This window comes from Anneissia japonica, unplaced genomic scaffold (genome assembly GCF_011630105.1).
Source record: "Anneissia japonica isolate Jap-2015-1 unplaced genomic scaffold, ASM1163010v1 scaffold287833_len2544123_cov190, whole genome shotgun sequence".
Taxonomy (NCBI): Eukaryota; Metazoa; Echinodermata; class Crinoidea; order Comatulida; family Comatulidae; genus Anneissia; species Anneissia japonica.
The window spans coordinates 206,167-225,424 of NW_022757233.1; the positions used below are offsets into that span (position 1 = coordinate 206,167).

At 33.9% G+C, this 19,258-nt stretch overlaps 1 protein-coding gene and 1 long non-coding RNA gene across 4 annotated transcripts in view; one reads left to right on the forward strand and one right to left on the reverse strand.

Annotated features, from left to right (window-relative positions):
* LOC117124572 (membrane-associated transporter protein-like) overlaps positions 1-11,917 on the forward strand; it is a 16,737-nt gene extending 4,820 nt beyond the window's left edge. For 2 of the 3 annotated variants that reach the window (XM_033270855.1, XM_033270858.1), the window contains exons 2-4: positions 8,190-9,608; positions 9,927-10,102; positions 11,147-11,917. In XM_033270855.1, the coding sequence (XP_033126746.1) occupies positions 8,240-9,608; positions 9,927-10,102; positions 11,147-11,371 (1,770 nt within the window). In that variant the 5' untranslated portion in view covers positions 8,190-8,239 and the 3' untranslated portion in view covers positions 11,372-11,917. Of the gene's footprint in view, positions 1-5,137; positions 5,426-8,189; positions 9,609-9,926; positions 10,103-11,146 lie in introns of those variants that run through there. The other variant, XM_033270857.1, reaches the window with a different exon arrangement.
* Positions 11,918-17,377: 5,460 nt separating this feature from the next.
* Positions 17,378-19,219, reverse strand: LOC117124554. The gene is made up of 2 exons (XR_004447988.1): positions 19,068-19,219; positions 17,378-18,116 (listed from the first exon to the last, which is right to left on the reverse strand). It is a non-coding gene; the product is annotated as an uncharacterized LOC117124554 (long non-coding RNA).
* Between the last annotated feature and the right edge of the window lie 39 nt (positions 19,220-19,258).

The following is a 19,258-nucleotide window of genomic DNA, read 5'->3' on the forward strand; positions in this document are numbered from 1 at the left end:
TACACTCTTCGGAAAAGAGTAGGGGATTGTCTCTCGGTGTGCTGCCCAATCACCACCAGAAGGACCCCACTGGAAATAAGTCTTCTTCTAGACTTTCGTGGCTATCCTTGGTGTTTACACCAAATAAATCCAATCCAATAAGCATTTTGTACATATTAGTAGACTCTAAAATCGTTTAAATAAACCTTTGAAACCCCTAAATTGTCATAGTTTCCAGGGTCTACGACTCCTGGATCACTTCCTAGGGATTTTGTGCGACGCCCTACCACGCCCACTTACGTTCTCGTTGGGAGTCGGCCCCGTCGGGGACATAGTCCCCCCTCCCCCACCCTTGGAGCAAATCATGCGCCGCCCCTGTAGACAACTATAACGAACATACGGACTCATGATAATGCATCCTTCAAGATGAGGATTTCCAAGATCTCCGCTGGGATAATAATAATAAAAATTAATAAATCAGAAAATTTTACCGTGCCAATTCAAAAATGATCAAAGGCGCCAAGTATAAAATAAACACTAAAAAGCTTTAGAAAATAGGAAAGTTCTAAGATTCTAAATTTGCGGACTGTTTAAACAGGCGCGTTGGAAGCTATTTTTATTGGTCCGGCCAAAATGTACATAATCATCATTGCATTAATATGACTTCTTTTTTTTATATAGTTCTGTCGTTGTACAGCTCAAAACACGCACTATTCTATTATATCAGTCATTCATACTTGTACTAAATATATCAATTAACCATTCGTGCTTTATCATTTATATTTGTCATGGGATTTCATAATAACGTACATACAAGTACTAATAGTAGTTTAACGTTGCTTAATATTAAAAATGATATTTTAAAAATGATCTTTTAAACTATGTGTAAAACATATTACCATGGCCTGCTCAGTCTGACACGTGTTCGTCTCGAACCCGGGTCATAGCTCAGCCTGGGCCATGTCAGGGATTTTTTATGACAAAAAGTGGATATCGATCAGTTTAATTGATAAGTATAAGTATATCTATCAGTTAATAAGAATCTAATTAAAATTGTTGATTTTCCCTGGCGTTTGTCCTACCACCCCGACCGGGACTGTTGTAGGGGCTGAGTTGAACCCCTGTAGAAATGTACATTACCTTATTCTAATATTTACCCTTCACACAAAGTAGATTCCCCTGAATCTTATTGCTCAATTGAGTATTTATCACCTGGTATACCTGTCCATATGATGGGAATACCTACATACATGGTCCTCTTGCCATTAATAAACCAAAAGTTCACTAGATAATAATACTAAATAATATACCAGCACTCTGTTATTTGAAAATCTAACGTATTCCCCTGGCCTAATTCAAAAGACATTTTTAAATTAAAAAAAAAGGTTTACTAAATAATGCATAGCATATTGTACCCCGTTTATCCATAACACATGTTTGCTTTAATTAGGCCACATCTTTGTATATGTATTTTACACTATCCGTAAACTCGTATAAATATAATTGGCGCACATTCCTTGTTATTCATATTGCATTATATAATATAATTATGTTCGTGTTTCTTGCACTTTATTTATGCATGGAGGAATAAGCATACTATACCCCGTGTACTTGTTTTATTTAATTAGCATACTGTCATCATTTTATAGCAAAATTTCAAGCGCCCTGAGCATCTTATATTAGATGGATATGTGCGCTATATAAAACTACACTATTATTATTATTATTATTATTATTATTATTATTATTATGGTTCTAATAATAATATAATAATAATTCTGCATTTATATAGCGCCTCCCGTTGACACAACATCGAAGCGCTTGAACATTATTACCCCCGGATCACTGGATCAAGCACATATGGAACACACACTCAAGCCCCATAGGGGAATTCCATAATGTTCTGAGGTACACATATTAAATTTTAAAGTGATTTTTATGTTGACTTTTTACTACATTACTATTTTAACATGTAATATATTAACGTATTTCTCGTCATTGCCAAGTTGCTTGTCTTGAGATTTTTCATGTAATCCTTTTTAACCAAGATTGTTGCAAAGGGAAAAAATCCTATGTTAAAATGGACAATAAAGTGTTCTTGAATCTAGAATCTTTTTTTATAGGTAATTTGACAACATCCGTCAACTTCTAGTCATCTAAAGGTAAAACTATTACCTAAGACAAAACTTGAATGCTATAAAAGATCATTTTATCTTCCTGTCCCTACCTTATTTAACAGCCTTCCTGACGACTTCCGAAAGTCAGAATCATTTTATTCTATTCTTTTAAACGAAAATATAAATTGTATATTAAAGACGGAAAATTATAGAGTTTATATTCAAATTATATAATCAATAAATTGTACATAATAAATTGTATATAACTTTTAATAAATTTATTCTTTCATTGTTTGAGTCTTACCCATGTTTGTATGCCCATTTGAGTGATTGATATATTATTATATATAATATAACAGCAATATTATCTAATTTTATATATTGATTTTATTTATTTGTTACTGAGTATGCCTATATATACATATATAATAAAACTCAGAAACTATATATATATATATATATATATATATATATACATATATATAATATTTATTTTTGTATCTATGCGGTGCCTCATTGTATAATGTTGTATTTTATTTATTAAAGAGGGCACCTGGACATCAGCCTCCCTTCGGGGAAGTTGGAATGGCTACCTCTTTAAATATTGTTTGAATAAAACAAAATAAAATAAAATCCCCTGTCGGACGTGATCCCGGTATTTCTGAGTCTAGATTTCGGGGTCGGAATAATATTTACGTGGTGAATCAAATCATGAAAAATAGGACTAAGCTATTGATATTTAACTACAGTAAAATATGAAATCATTTCAAATATGTTCCATATTTTCATTAAGCTGAATGTGCAAGTTATGTTTGATTGCGTCAGAGAAAGTAGAATTTGGCTTAAAAACGAAAGTTGTAAATTACTGATCCGGCCAAAACCGGAGCAGCTGGACCGGAACATAAAACGAACGTTGACCATATGTACTTTCATAGAGTAGAAATCGTCAATTTTAATACTACTAATGATGATGAAAAATAACGAAAATTATTATGATGTTGATGATTTAATGATAATGGTCATGGTCATATTTAGGGAGATTAATTTCCTTAATTCAAATTCAAGATTCAAGAAATGTTATTGGTCCATATAAAAATACAGAAAATTGTATTGATTAGCAGATGAGTATAAAAAATGAAATTAGGGCTATCCTAAATACACTATGAGTTTCGTCAACAATTTCAATTATAGTGTTGCTAGCCACTTGTTTCTTTGAAAATTGCACGAGTATGAGGCGGATTCGAGTGGGGTGGGATTGAAGTACATGCACAGATATGTGACGGGTTTCATTGTCACAGTATATTAGTAAAAATAAAAAAGCAAAAAGCGCTCTGATCTTCATGAAATAGCGCTATGTGAATGATGTAATGTATATGGTTTTAATAAAGATTTGAAAGGGTTCAAGTTAAATTTAATTTTATTGGTCATTTACAGTAAAGAATCAATAGGCCTACATGAAATCTGCTTTCCAGCTACAATAAATAAAAATACTAATATTATTATTATACAACATTCGCACAGAATAACACGCTGAAAATATGAAAAAGTAAATAGAGCAAAAAATAAATAAAAATATAAAAGTCTAACCAATCTATCGTTCAACATCTTAATTGCACTAGGAATGAATGAGCCTTTTGTCTATTGTTTTTGTAAATGAGGTAACAAGTCTACCGAATCTGCTAAAACTGATGTAATTGTGAAGTGGGTGGTTATTATCATTGATTATATTATACATTTTATTTAACATAGCAGCTTCAATAATTTCTTTTAAGGTTTTAAATTTAATTCCAGATATTTTATGGTCGCTTTTTTAGTAAGGCTTGAATGCCACGCGAATCCACAGAAAGAAATCACTAATTGGATAACACGTTTGTAGAACATAAAAAGAGTATCATTTCCTAATTTTTTAAAAAAGTTTTCTTATATGCTGTTGGTGGGCTTTCGACGATAGTTTAAAAGTTTTAGTGTTCCAAGACAGACATCAATCCAAACACCACGGTACTTGAGTTTATTTGAATTCCATTATACCGTCTAAAACCAGTTGGCAGTGTGTTTTATCCTTTCGATAGTCAAAGATCATTTCTTTGGTTTAATCTTGATTCATACGTAAACAAGAAAGGAGCGTTCACGTCTCCACCCTGTTCCTACCAATCTTACTACACTAAATTCTTATCTTTGAGTTTTAAAAATAAACCAACATACCCTCCAACGTAGCTCAACAGAGTATGAACTTGTGTTTAGACTCGATAAGAAGAAGTAAACAGTTGCTTACACAACATTCATTAATAATTAACTTAGTTTCTATTTCAACTTCATTACCATTTGTAATCAAAGATGGCGTGACGTGTCGGTGCTCCTGAAGATTGTGTCGGTGTAAAATGTCAACTCTTTGAAACAGTTGTAATAGTTTTAAGATAATATGTATACAAATATTGACGCAGCAGTGAAATGTTATTAGCATCTCGCTTAAAATAGTCCTAGTATGACGTTGAATCTACAAGTAGTACAGTAGATTAACTAGGTCTCACTTAGAAGGTGAAGAACAATCTGGCGGAAAAGTAAAACAAGCCCGCATAATGTGTACTATTTATTATGTATAAAACAAGCAAGAAAAACATTAACTTGATTATGAATGAGTCAAAGGGTACACGAAGGAAGCAGAGCTCGCGTAGAGATTTTTAAATACACGGACGTGATACAATTACTCTTTAAATGAGCAATTAAGATGCTTGTAAATTAATCATGATTACATTTGTTGTCAATTGAGTTGTTCACTGCCATTAACAGCAACCTGACACTCCAATGAAATGTGAATAAATCGATCAGTTCCCTTCTCTATAAAAATCAGTCGATGTGAGTGAATGTATCAACATCTTTTACTATAAAACTCCCTCAAACGTGCGGAGTGACCTCGATGCGTATTATTTCATTGATAATGATGGAAAATTGCATTTAACGAGGGCGCTCACTTCTCAAGATTATAATATGCCAAAAAATACAATTACTGTTACTCTTTCATCAAACTCGTTAGGTAGCTAAGGTACATCTGCCGAAACCACCCGAACCTATTTCAACGGAAAAAGCTAATATTCTTTGACAGAAAAACCGGATATTCCGATCTTTAAACAGCAGGTGTTCTTCTTTGTACTCCTTTTTCGGACACCGATTATGTTGTAAATATGTAGTGAATACAGAACAGGACCTGTAATGACTTATGCATTGATTTGCGGCATGATATCTAACGCTTACCGATTGATATAAGAGATGTCGAAAACTTGTCAATAGTTCCAAGTTTAGTGATTGCGGAGCTGCCTGGTCTCAAGCAGAAGGTAGTATATTAGCGTTTTCGTATACTTAGCTTTACGGTACCTCTTATAGGCCTACATTTTGGTGAAAACTGTTTATCATATACACATAAAACTTTGTCTAATTAAATTTTGTCATTATGTAGTCGGGCTTATTACTATTGCGGATGCTTCGCTGATACTACAACTAAAGATCTACCACTGACTTTACTGTCTATACTAGCGGTATAATGATTTATTATTAATAGCAGTAGCAGCAGCAATAGTAGCTGTAGCAGTAGCAGTAGCAGCAGTACGGTAGCAGCAGCAGCAGCAGTAGTAGTAGTAGTAGTAGCAGTAGTAGTAGTAGTAGTAGCAGTAGCAGTAGCAGAAGTAGCAGTAGTAGCAGTAGCAGTAGTAGTAGTAGACGTAGTAGTAGAAGAAATGTTTTTCCGGTTTTTTTTTTGATAATTGAATTTTTAGTTCCCACTTTATACAAGCTAATATTGTTTCTGTGGGAACCTTTCATTTTGAACTTTAGTGACTTTTATTCCATTACTGTTGTTTAAACACTAAATTTTAAGTTTATCAAAAGCCTATTATATCAAATTTGTTTTGGTTATGAGAAATGAATAAATGTTAGTAGTAGCAGCAGCGGCTGTAGTAATATATAATGTTACACTCGCCCGAATACTTCTACTAGCGAGCCATTACCTGTTTTCTTAACCATTGCCGTACCATTTATATTTAGATTAGAATGTATACTTTGGATATCATAAAGATCTGAATGTAATGTTCGTTTGATCTTTTACAAGGTCAATTATAGGGAGCCCAACCACGTTTGCTATTTTAGACCAGGCTATAATTGAGATAGGTGCAACTTGGAGAGGTAGAAATTCTCATATGGTTTTTCTAGACCAGTTTTTTATGGGGAATCAGAATATGTGAGGTAAAAGGGGCGTAACCTGAGAACTTTCGCGTGAGGGCGCTTTTTCAAAATGGCCGCTTCCATTAGGTGTTTACTAAGGCAGGGGCAGATTTACCCTTTTTGACAGGAAAAAAAGAACAAAAAAAGAAAGAAAAACAATTTATTGATACGCCAAAACGCCTCAAAGCAAAGATTTCCCAGGGGAATGCCCCAGACCCCACTAGGGTAGTGTTGTCTGTCAGTCGACCCTCCTTTGGGACATCTTTGGATCCGCCCTAGTGTTTATGTGGAAATGAAAATGATGACATAATGATTGATGTCTAAAGCTCCAGACAATTAATTTTATTTGACAAAAACTTGTGACATGCCTAAATATGGTCATGATGACATCACCTGTCTCTTATACACATCTAGATGTGTATAAGTTCTCAGGTTACACCCCTTTTACCTCACATATTCTGATTCCCCATAAAAAACTGGTCTAGAAAAACCATATGAGAATTTCTACCTCTCCAAGTGGCACCTATCTCAGTTATAGCCTGGTCTATTTAGCCAAGAACATTATGATACTGCCCTATGCAACGAATTCACGACGAAACGAATACTATTAAAGTGGGCTTACTACTGTGGATATTATTGTTTCAAGTGACGTCATAATTAATTACGAGCCTAAAGTCATCTTTATACGCATTGAAAATGAAACACACACAGTTCTGAATTACCTGATTGGCTGTGATGTAGCGCATAGCAGCGTAGTCTTATTTACAGACGCGTCTGCTGATCGTCTGCATATTATACTGTACGCGTAACTTTGACGTGCACCTGTGAAATACCACTTTAACGTTGTTTTTAGTATTTTCGTTGCCAATTATCAACAACAATCTCGAGAGATTCATATACTGTATATTTTGAAATATGAGTGTAGATATTTCTCAATTATTCAAATGATCGACATAGAAACGGTTTCATATAATTTACAGCAGGTCTAAGCGTAGCCTTTAAAATAACTTTTCCTATACTATTCGTTTTAATTTAAAAATGTACTGTGATTAGTGACATTATTTGCATTTATTGCACAGGCCACAATAAAGAAAAAAGGGGGAAATTTAATTAATCTAAAGACCATTAGCCTACATCAGAAATAAATAAGTGCCTAAACCAAAATAGCATCATATTACGTCAAATCACAATATACAGTATATTAAAAAGCTGCAACCAGGTTAAAAAAATAAACATAAGTCATAAACATACTGTATTGTCGACATAGGCCTAACACCCACAACAGTTAGCCTACTTGTATGTGTACCATTGACACATAATACATGTTTTATTTGTTGTAAATATTTCGTTTTAAGACTAAGTGTACGCTGTATTTTTATAACAATAAAGTCATCTATATCTGTATCTGTAAGAGAGAAAGTAATGCTTTACTATACGAACTTAATATGCTTATTTTTTAAAAGTAGTCGTAAATATGTTATTTAATTTATCATATTAATTTGTCATTAAAATGATTCACATAATTATGGCATTTTTTAATAACTCCTTTATTGGTATAAAAATGAACGGGAATTTATTAATTTTAAAAATTACATACATACATACATATATATATATATGTATATGTATATAAAGTGATAAAATATGTTTGTTTTAAGTATATATATATATATATATATATATATATATATATATATATATATATATACATATACATAAAGTGATAAAATATGTTTGTAACATTGACAAACTGGTCGATAATGCCTGTAGAAAAGGCTGTACATTATCACACTTGTTAAACACAACATGTTGAAGCTCATAGCATCAGCACTTCCTTATAGGCTACTCATTTATTCATGTCTTATTTTGTTTTTATTGTAGATGTCTTCTACTTGACTTAAATTTGAGGCATATCAAGAATCAGCAGAGCAATGGCTGCAATACAAAGACTGAAATCGTGGTTTAATTGCAAAGAAGGTTCAGCTACTGAAGATGCCCAGCCTATTGTCCAAGACACAAACAACGGCACAGACTCTAATCGGAGAAAAGGAACATCGAGACTTCACTTACTGCGACTCAGTGCTGCCGTGTGTGGTATTGAGTTCTGTTACTCCGCCGAAACTGCCTTCGTAAGCCCGATTCTTTTAAAAGCCGGTGTCCCCGAAAGTTATATGAGCCTTATATGGTGTCTCAGTCCAACATTAGGGTTCTTTCTGACACCAATTCTTGGCTCGGCTAGCGATAGATGCTCGTCGAAAATTGGTCGTAGACGGCCGTTTATTTTGCTTTTGTCAGCTGGCATCATGATAGGATTGATATTAGTTCCTAATGGTCACCAATTTGGAGACTTATGTGATGTCGATGAAATGGATAACGTATCTGCTACGATATCATTCGACGAAGAATTATACCTGTACGGGTCTAATGAAAACTCTACGTTCAGTATCACATCATTTGATGTCACTGTGAATGCAACGGCTTCACCAGACACACATGTCGTAAGACAAGTTTGCACGATAGCTGTTACAGTGCTTGGTGTTGTTTTGCTTGACTTTTGTGCGGACGCAGCGCAGTCTCCAACACGGGCATATCTCATCGATGTCATACCAAAAGAGGACCACCAGAAAGGCCTAAGCAGTTTTACAACAATGGCTGGCCTAGGTGGTTTTGTAGGTTACCTAATATGTGGGATTCCTTGGGAGAAGACGACATTTGCTTCTGTTTTCTTTGATCAAATTCATATCGCTTTCTTTTTAGTCCTTGTGGTGTTCATCGTCGCGGTGGCGTTGACAGTAACAAGTGATAAGGAGTTAACGCTAGATGAAATCAGAAGCAAACCCCGTCAAATTACCAGCCAAAGTGGTACGCATATGGAGCTCACCACGCTTGATACAAAGAAAACGTATGGAACACAGGACCAGGAGCCGGTCACACAGAGGAGCAATGACTATTCTGCACTTAATGGAACAAGTACAGAACACAAAGACGAGGAATCAGATTTTCAACATGAGCAGGGTAGTATGAAGGACTACTTACTGTCAATCATATATATGCCATATTCCCTTCGAATCCTGTGCTTAACCAACCTCTTTTGTTGGATGTCTCTTTTATGCTATTCGCTCTACTTCACGGATTTTGTTGGAAGAGCAGTGTACGGCGGTGAGCCAACAGCGCCAAAGGGATCAGAAGAGCTGTATCTTTATGAAGAGGGAGTTCGTAATGGGAGTTTTGCGATGGCTGTTGATGCACTATCTTGCTCTATATTTTCATTCTATCTGGTGAAGTTAGTAAAAAGATTCGGTAAGTATGTGCCAATGTCAAATTAACCATCCCTGTTTATGACATACGGGAGTAGGTAACGGTTTACCGGGTAGCTCAGACGCAAAATAGACTCTTAGAGGAGAAGCAAGTTAAAGAGCTAGTCTACACCTCGAGCGCTTTATAACGGTATAAAGCGCTATATAAATCTAACTACATTACATTACATCTGCTGTCATGACTCTTCAAAATGTTGCCAAGCGTTTAATCCTTTACTTACCAGAAGTAAAGGATTAAAGCGTTTAATCCTTTACTTACCAAAAGTACAATTGAATAATGAACTGATATTTTATTTTCCAGGCGCTAAGCCAGTTTATATTTGTAATCAATTATTCTACACCTTCGGCATGATATGGATGGCTGTATTGCGAACCAAGTGGATAACTTTTCTAGCATCTATTACGACGGGTGCTATGTATTCAACCTTGTTTACAATGCCATTCATTATACTTGCTGATTACCACTCTAATAATATGGTGAGTTAGACCCTGTCCACACTATCACATGTAACATGCCTAAATATGGTCATGATGACATCACATCATGACCATATATAGGCACATCATGACTATATATGGGCATAAACATTCTTTTGACAAAAATCTGTTAGTCTGAATAGAGCTTTAGATTATCAAAATCTGTTGGGTGAGTTCTACAAAATACACTAACACAATGCATACTATAAATCTGCATAAAACAGTAGGCTTAAAAGTATCAATAATATAAATAACTCTCATTAATTTGCGAAGAGAGACAACCGAATTTAATGTTTTAATTCCATCCAAAGAAGTCTTACTTCTATCCTTCTATCCTTCTAATGCCATTCTTCCCTTGTTCATTCGGTAATGTCTACGTACTTCAGATTGGACATTAAATCGTTGGTGGTAGCGGTTCCATAATGACTGTGGACAAAAAACAACCAAATTTGGAAAAGTCTCTTGAGCTATCTTGTCCGTCATTATCTGTAATGTTTGTGTTAGTTTAAGGACTTGCCAATAAGAACCACACGACCGCCATATTCTTCATTCTCAGTTGTTTTTTTTTTAATTTATATATAAATCCTACCAGATAAGTAGGACATTTGTAATTAATAATAATATAATATTTGTTACAGCTCTGCTGACTTTAAAGTCCAATTAAAATGATGGTTTTTAAGTTGCTGATTATTGAAATATTACATATGTTTAACAAATGAGTGGTAATAAAATATTTAATTTTTGGCTTATAAATGATAACATAGAATTATAAACATATAAATTTATAATTCTATTTTATCTTTATTGATCGGATAGGATAGCATTCTTTTTAGTGCGATCTACAAAAAACAAGGAAAAAAAACCAATACCAGATTTTTAGTAATATATTTTGTTAAGAATATATATTTTTGCTGCTTTTCATTATATTTTGATATTCTTTGGATACAACGTCATGTATTTTCTAATGTATGCTTATGCTGTAGTCCTACTGAGCAGAAGTGCAATTACTGTATAATAATCATTAATTTATCTTTATTTCTGCAGTTTGAAAAATCCAAGGAATCTGGGGTTACGCGTCATCATATACGAGGTATTGGGACGGACGTGGCCGTGGTTCAAAGTATGGTGTTCGTTGGACAGTTCACACTTTCGCTATGTATGGGAAGTCTTATACATTACTTTGGAACAGTGGTTAGTATAGTGTCTGCCGCAATATTAAGCTTTTGCGGCGCCATATGCGCATCTCAGGTTGTATATTTAGGATTGTAATTTGTAGGTTAGTACTGTAGTTGAAACTGCCATAAAATGGTAGTCCCATATTAGGTGCCTTATACGATAGTATCATGTGTTTACGTCATCTTGGTGAGCCCACCTTCATCCATCGTAATTATGCCTACCGTATATCTTATATTGCAACTATTAAAATTGGAAATTGTAACATCTTGATCCCTGTATCTTGTGATTGGTTGGTCTATATAGACTAGCCCTCAACTTGTGACTGTGACGAAAAGTGGTTTGACTGTCATAAATTGCATAAATTTGGCCTACCCTAAAGTTACAAATAAGTTATAATTAGGCCAAAAAAAATATTTTTTTTTATGTTGGTCACGTTTTGGGAAAATCCCCCCCAATTTTTTTTTTTACTTAAAACAGTATAAAATACACAAATAATACAACAATTTTGGATTAGCATTGCGTAGCATGCACAAAAAATAGGCTGGGCCTTGGCCCCCTAGCCTAGTCCAAGGCTATTTCAGATCATTAAAAAAAATATTTTCCTTGTCAAAAAAAAAAAAAAAAAAAAAAAAAAAAAAATTTAGGTTTCTCGGGCGTGACCAACACATTATTATTATTATTTTTTTTAAAAATTTATCTTTACTATTATATGACGCTATGTAACACTACGAGGGTTCCCGGCAAAAAGGTGTTGCATCCGCCTTTGTTATTGTAAGGAAGAAGTTGATAATTTCTTACCAAATTTAATAGCATGACGGGAACTTTTAAGGTCTTACAACATGTTCAACCACAACGCAATTTAATTTAATTTATATAACCAACATTTTATTTTAGATGTCAAGCAAGAGAAAATTGTGCAATAAAATTACTCCAGTCGTTTAAAAACATTGTTCTTTCTTGTCTTTGCAACCACTTGGGGCACATCTAATTGTTCTTATAAATTTATTAAGTAATCATGTTATTAAACACCTTGATACTTTCAATAAGTAGTAAACACCGTAGGCCTATTTATTCGAATAACGCCCGGATTTTTTTTTTATCGGGAATATATTCGAGGGAGGCATTTATTCGAGGGAGGTGTTTATTTATTTTATTTGTTTTGGTGTAAAATGGATACGTATATGCTGAAACAAACGTCCCTTAATTGCACTGTAAATGTGCTTGGAGTTACAACATATTACTGTCAACGTGTGTTATTGTGTGATCATAAACACTTACTGATCCCAACCAGGTAAAAAAAAATGTAATTCTACTGGAGTAGAACATTAATAGAATGTGTTGAGAATAATGTTACTTCCATTAGTTTTGCTTAGTCATTTATTCGAGGAAAATGTGGCTCTGAAGGGGGCGTTTATAATTCCAGGATGCGTTTATTTGAAGAGTGGCATTCATTCGAATACATATGACACATAAACAATTATTTGTATTGTAAAATGTTGCGGTTGCCCTATTAGAAAATCGTGTGTGTATTTATATAATACAATTTTTAGTGCAATCTAATACTAAATAAACAATTTCTCCATATTATTATTATTATCAAAATCATTATGGTGTTTATTTATTTATTTTTAAAGACGAGTGTCTCTAGTGCACGTATACGTGCAGACGCATCGTGTATGGCATACCATACACGATGTGTCTGACGAATACTTTTGTTTATCGCTAACATGAGTTTGCTATTAATATTATAATCCATTATCAGTATCATGATCTCATTATTTTTATTATTAACAGTATCAATCATATCAATATCGTTATTTTTATCAATATCGTTATTTTTATCAATATCCTCATTATAATTATTACCGGTAATGGTTATTATCATTACACACATCCTATCGCAATCACTCTGGTTACAACCAACGAGGTTCACTGATTATAACTGAATAGGTCTTAAATACCGTATCTTAGTATGGTGCCTGTTAATGTTTTGGAAAATTAGAAAGAATGTTAATAAAGCGAGTGCGAACATGGTGTGTATCTGATGAAGCTACCGGTATATAATATAGCTGAAGCTATTTGATGTACAAGCCTTTTACACGACTTTATGAAAATATAAATATTTAACGTTTACCAATCTACTGTACTACTACAAAGCATTTTTGAACTAAATTTCCTCTTATAAACGCCTAAAATGTAAATAATGATTCTTAATCTATTATTATTACAATAACAATAGTTTTATTTTATGATAAACAATTTATTAAATATGCTAGAAGCAAATTGTTGGTTTAATTTGGCACACTGATCGATACAGAACCTTTTAGTGTTTCCTGTCAACGGGGATACTCTTTGTGTACTTCCAATCGCCTGCGTGAATTGCAAACGATCACATGTCGTTTGCAAGCTGCTGAATAATCAATTATTGCTCACTTTTTAAGGTGATGTTCATATAATCTTAATTCTGACGTCATCGGTTGTAATTTCTTAATTTTACATTTTACACTAACATTGAAATAGAATACTGTAGTCCTATATTTTGGCAATAATTGTCATTTACTAAAACATAGCCATTATAAGATTCCAGTGTTGACGGCATCGATTGTAATTCTGTAGGCCTATTACAATTGTAAGTCCCATAGTCTTATTTACCAACATTGCGATCAGTCACGATTCTAGAACCGTTTACATGGAATTGAATCACTTTGATGGCAGTTAGATCGGCAACCAAATGGCCAGTATTAGACTTGGGAGGGTGGGGTTTTGGGTGCACCGTCTGTTGCAGCGCATGTGCGGTATACAGTAGTCAACATGGGCTTGACAACGATTACACCGATTTTCGCAACCTTACATACACGATAGTTTATTCACACGTTCATTTTCATTATTCTTATTTACAATTTTGTTGCACACTAATACGAATTGGTGGATTACGGTACTGCTGCAGACGATTTTCCTGCTTCTGTATACTGTAATAAGGCTGGACAATTCTGATGTCCCCTGTTTTACGGCGAGTTAATTTTGCATCATGTTATCTAATATACGGACATAAGAACCTCGTATTTCAACTCGTATTACTTGTTAAACTGGTACTTTTTTCTGCGTATGATCGTCGATTTTCGTAAATTTACGACGTAACTGTGTTTATGGTCACCCAGCAGCAAGAAAAAACCAAGCTGAACAAAGGGTGGATGAGATCCTCGGAGTCAACGGCCAACCATTAATTAGTTTAAATAATAGGAGTAGTTTAGCCTCATTATTATTATTGTAATTATGATTAGTTTTTATTATTTTATTGTTATTTTATTTGTATTTCTATATTATTTCTGTGTAAAGCGCATAGGGGCAATATATGTGCTATAAAAATATAACATTATTATTATTTATACAATAATTTTCGTAAGACTGGAAGCTTCTCTAAAGTACGTACGGCTATGACGTGAAGAGACATATACCGGTACACATTACGTGAACGCACGACGTGCAACAGAAATTCTAAATCTTCTATTTTCCCCCACTAAAATGTTAAGTAAATGTTAGCACATAGAAAAGCAAAATCAATTCACATAATATGCGAATTGTATACTGATAGCCCCAAGGCTGAATGCATCAGGTGTGCGTCTTAAAAATCAATTAAGATCTATCAAACTAGCATTTAAGAAACAGATTAAATAATATGGGTTGTAATACAGAACGGTTTTCACATTATTTATTTTCATCGACTAAACCTGATGAATTTATAGAGTCACTGATTTATTAGCATTTCTCATCCTCGAAAAGAAATCATAATCAATGAACAAAAACAGAAATAAGTGCGGCACGCTGTAGGGGAGCATGGCAGTTTATAAATTCGGAAAAAGGTGCATTGACCTTCGATTCATCAGCAATGAGGATGCAGCCTACAGACGTATACAGAAATACACAATCATGTCTAAAAATTACATACATATATGTTATTATTTAATGCAAGAATAATACTTATAGTGTAATACACAATCAATAGGCAGGTGTGAGCATTAATGCGCGCGCATGGATCAAGGTACAGCTAAAAGTCCTTCCATGGATACAGAGCGCCATCTGCTCTCACAGCTAGACATTTCCTGTGCTTTCATTTGCATTAGGTTGAAATTAAAACTATTCGTTATGGCGATATAATTCAACCAATTTCCATTTCATTAAATTGTAACAACTTATCTTGCACATTTCTCGGATACTGTTTATCCTGTTTTCTGTTTCTGGTATTTGCGTATGTTGTTTGCTCTTGCTGGAGAATGACGATCCATGTTAAATTTTGAGTTCGGCAAGCGTATGTGGTAAAGAATTTAATACATTGTTTTTATGTTATTTGATTCAGTTGGCATACGGAAAATAAATAACCTAAAATTGCAAAGCAATCGTTCTGTCAAAAGAATCTTAATATAATTAACTTAAGGTGAATTTTCAGCTCAAATGTAGCCGACTGTGATGCAAACACGTAAAAAGACCATTTAAAAATAATAATTCGAGTGATTACCATATTGCAGAAGTCTAATATTTCTGACATTATTCGGTGTTAAATGCGTTTGATAATTTTTTATCAATGTAAAAATGGATGTTATGTTTGTAATGTAGAACATTTTACAATATTATTATCCATGAGCAAACTGTAAAATGGGTAGGTTACCACGAGAGTCCATCTGTGATACAATTTTGAAATCAGACATTAAATTGCTTATTTGAAAGGAATCAAATAAGTTATCAATTCCAAAAATATGACACTGATTGCACAAATTAAATGAAGGGCATGCAGGGTAATGTCTGAACGATGTCTCTTGCAAATCTTTCATTTGGCAGATGTCAGTTGCTGGTCTTTAGGCCTAACTGATGAATCAACTGTTATGATCCCCTCTATATTTTGTTGACAACGAATTTTTAGATCATTCCAATTATTACCGGTTCTTCAAAACTTACAATGTTTACAATCTTCCTTCATAATCCAGAAGTTGTCTGCAGCTGAAGGTTTACCTGGACAACGTGGAACTTTTTTGAAACACTCACTGACACTCAAATCTGTACGTACATCCTTGGCAGCCACCACAAAGGAAATAGAAAGCTTTCGACATGAAACATATAATGTCTTGGAGCTTCATCATGGCATTAGGATTCGACACGACACAAAGTAATCATCTCAGTGTAAGAAAATGGAAACTTGTCGTGATCTGGTAATGGTTGTGATCGCTTATCAACTTTAGATTGTGTAGTCGGTGAATCGTTTCGTATTGCGCATGGAACCTCATCAAGATATTTAAACTGCAGTTCCACAGCACGATCTGGATCAGGTTCGTGAACGGTTGTGTCTGCAACGCCAACCTGTGTGTCCATATTTTAAAAACTTTTTAAAAAAAGTTCTGAGTTACCAATAGTGACAACATAGGGCGTTTACTCTAACTCCGTATTGTTTAGATATTTCTACAAGAAAGCTTGATTAAAATGCATATACTGTGCCGGATTGGAGCGTAGTTATTTAATTATTTACTGTATATTAACTGTAATGTCTGTGAATTTGAAATTGTTGAGGATTTTAAAAAGATCAGTTTTTACTGCCATAAATTGTTTTTTTTTTGTACATAATTATATTTTGTTGAATGAAAGATAAAAAAAAATTAAGCAGGAAAATTAAACATGTTAATATAATTGAAAGCTTATATAAATATTTAAAGTTTAGTGCCTCAACACTACTGTGTACCTTTATCAAGCATGCTAAAATATTCAAAATACTACTGTATATACATATTACTATTACATGTATACAAATTAAAATATTAACAATGCGAAACACATTGCGACAGTGTAACCTGTGTATTAAAGTGTTATATAGTATATTAAATGACATGTTTTTGGTAGTAGCCTCCAAGGACTAATATCTGCAATAATAGGTATTTAAAGTCAGGCATAACTTGTCAGATATTTGTCTGTGAAACTCAAAAACAATGTTTGGAGGTAGCCTTTAAAGTAAAGGGGCAGTACTTACATACAATACCATCCAATCAGAATTAGGAATCATTTTAAGAGGATGTAACAGTAGCCAATGCCTAAAAAGAAAGGCTCAAATGGAATGTGTATTTTAATCTGACCATCTTATTATTAATCATACTTTATCTTCCAAACCTACTCTAACTTTTTTTTTATTTATTCAGTACAAAACAATTATACAAAAAAAAACAAACAAACAAACAAAATCAGTGCACTGAGATTATTTGTACCACAATAGCAAAATGATTTTATTAAAAATGCGACAGTAATAAAGTATATTAATTTTTTGTTTCAAACACACCATACTGTACCATTCATTAGTGTCGCTACCAATTCCATCCATGTGAGTATTGTAGCATTGCTAGACAGAATGTACCAGAAACTAAACATAATCACCAAATCAATCTCAGCAGTGGTTGTGCCTCTTTTTCCTCCTGTATTTGAATCTTATTAATCGTTCCAGATTATTTTGTCAAACACACCTTCATTGTCATAGTACAACCAGCTGTGCAACAAGTTTTTTTCTCCAGGCCTAAGCACATGTTTTGTAGTAATTTAGATGAAGGGTTTTTTCTTTAATTTTGAATAAAATTATAACATGTATTTTTTTAAGGCTTGTTGACTGATGTTTACATCAGTGAAATACAAACTGAGCGGTCAAATTTAGTCTATGAAATGTATCTACCTGGAGTATAATATCAAATATTTGTACCATGATTCTTTAGTTGTTTACATTCAGTCATGGGACGGCTTGAAATGAAAAGGCTCGGTAGCCGAAGTTTGTGAAGATGTCGACTTGAGAACTGCTACCTGCAACACTTAGCACCTGGAAGAAAAACAGACAGTAGCGAGCTTTCGATTGCACGACGGTGGGACGCAGAACGTAATGACGACACTAAAAGTCATCTGCACATGCGAGAACGTTAAGGTAACCTCGTCGAGTAGATTCTGATGTAGCCACGAAGACGCAAGCTACAAATTCATTGTCAACCCAAAACCTAGAATCTATTCTCAGAATTGCACTGTCGCCAATCTCTCCAAGAATTGATGAGATCATTAAAAAAAAAAACAGGAGCTCACATTACCGTGTAATAATTATTAAATTAAATGTTGCATCATGTCTAAAATGAGTTCCTTCTTCTTTTTAAGAGTTTGTTTGAGCCCTTTTTTAGGTGGGGTGGGCACGTACAAACTTCATTTTTTGCCAAGTCAACCCCACCCAAGTCGACAATGCACAAGTCAAAAATTTGCCTTTGTTTTATTGTTTTACATTTCAACATTTCAAAATAGCAAGGTAGTAAATATTCTCCATACTATAAAATGGAACATTCCGGACATGATCGATGATAACAGTAGAAAAAAATCGAAATAATTTATCACAGGCATTTTATTTAAACAACCATCAAATTTAGTGGAATGGTACATAATAATCAAAGAAAAACACCATCAAAATTTTAAGATCAAAGGACAAAGTCAGGGTCACAGAAATTTGATTTAAAAATGTTCACATAATCGGGCAGCACCAAAGAAAACAATGTACTTAAATATGATGGGTGATTCCATTATTTTCTTGAAAGAATTTTGCAGCACTCAAAAGAAAAAGTGATTGAACACGACTGGCGATTCCATTATTTCATTGAGGGTATGCTGCAGTTTCGCCCATTATACACAGCCTGGGTAATGTTGGTGCTGTATTCTGGCGGAGGTATGCACTTTATGGAGTGACTGCTCTAGTTATTATTGTTATTTTGCCACGCGAACCTTCAAACATATTTACCTTGTTTGTCTCAGAGGATATGTTTATAGCTAATGAAAAGACACTATTTGGTGTACACGGAACCTGTGTTTTAACTTCACCATTCATTGTAAGATGTGATACCATCGCATGACTTCCTCCAGAATATAGCTATTTAATTTAGAAATAAGAAAAAATGCACAGATTTAGTCAAGAAAAATATCACCTTATGT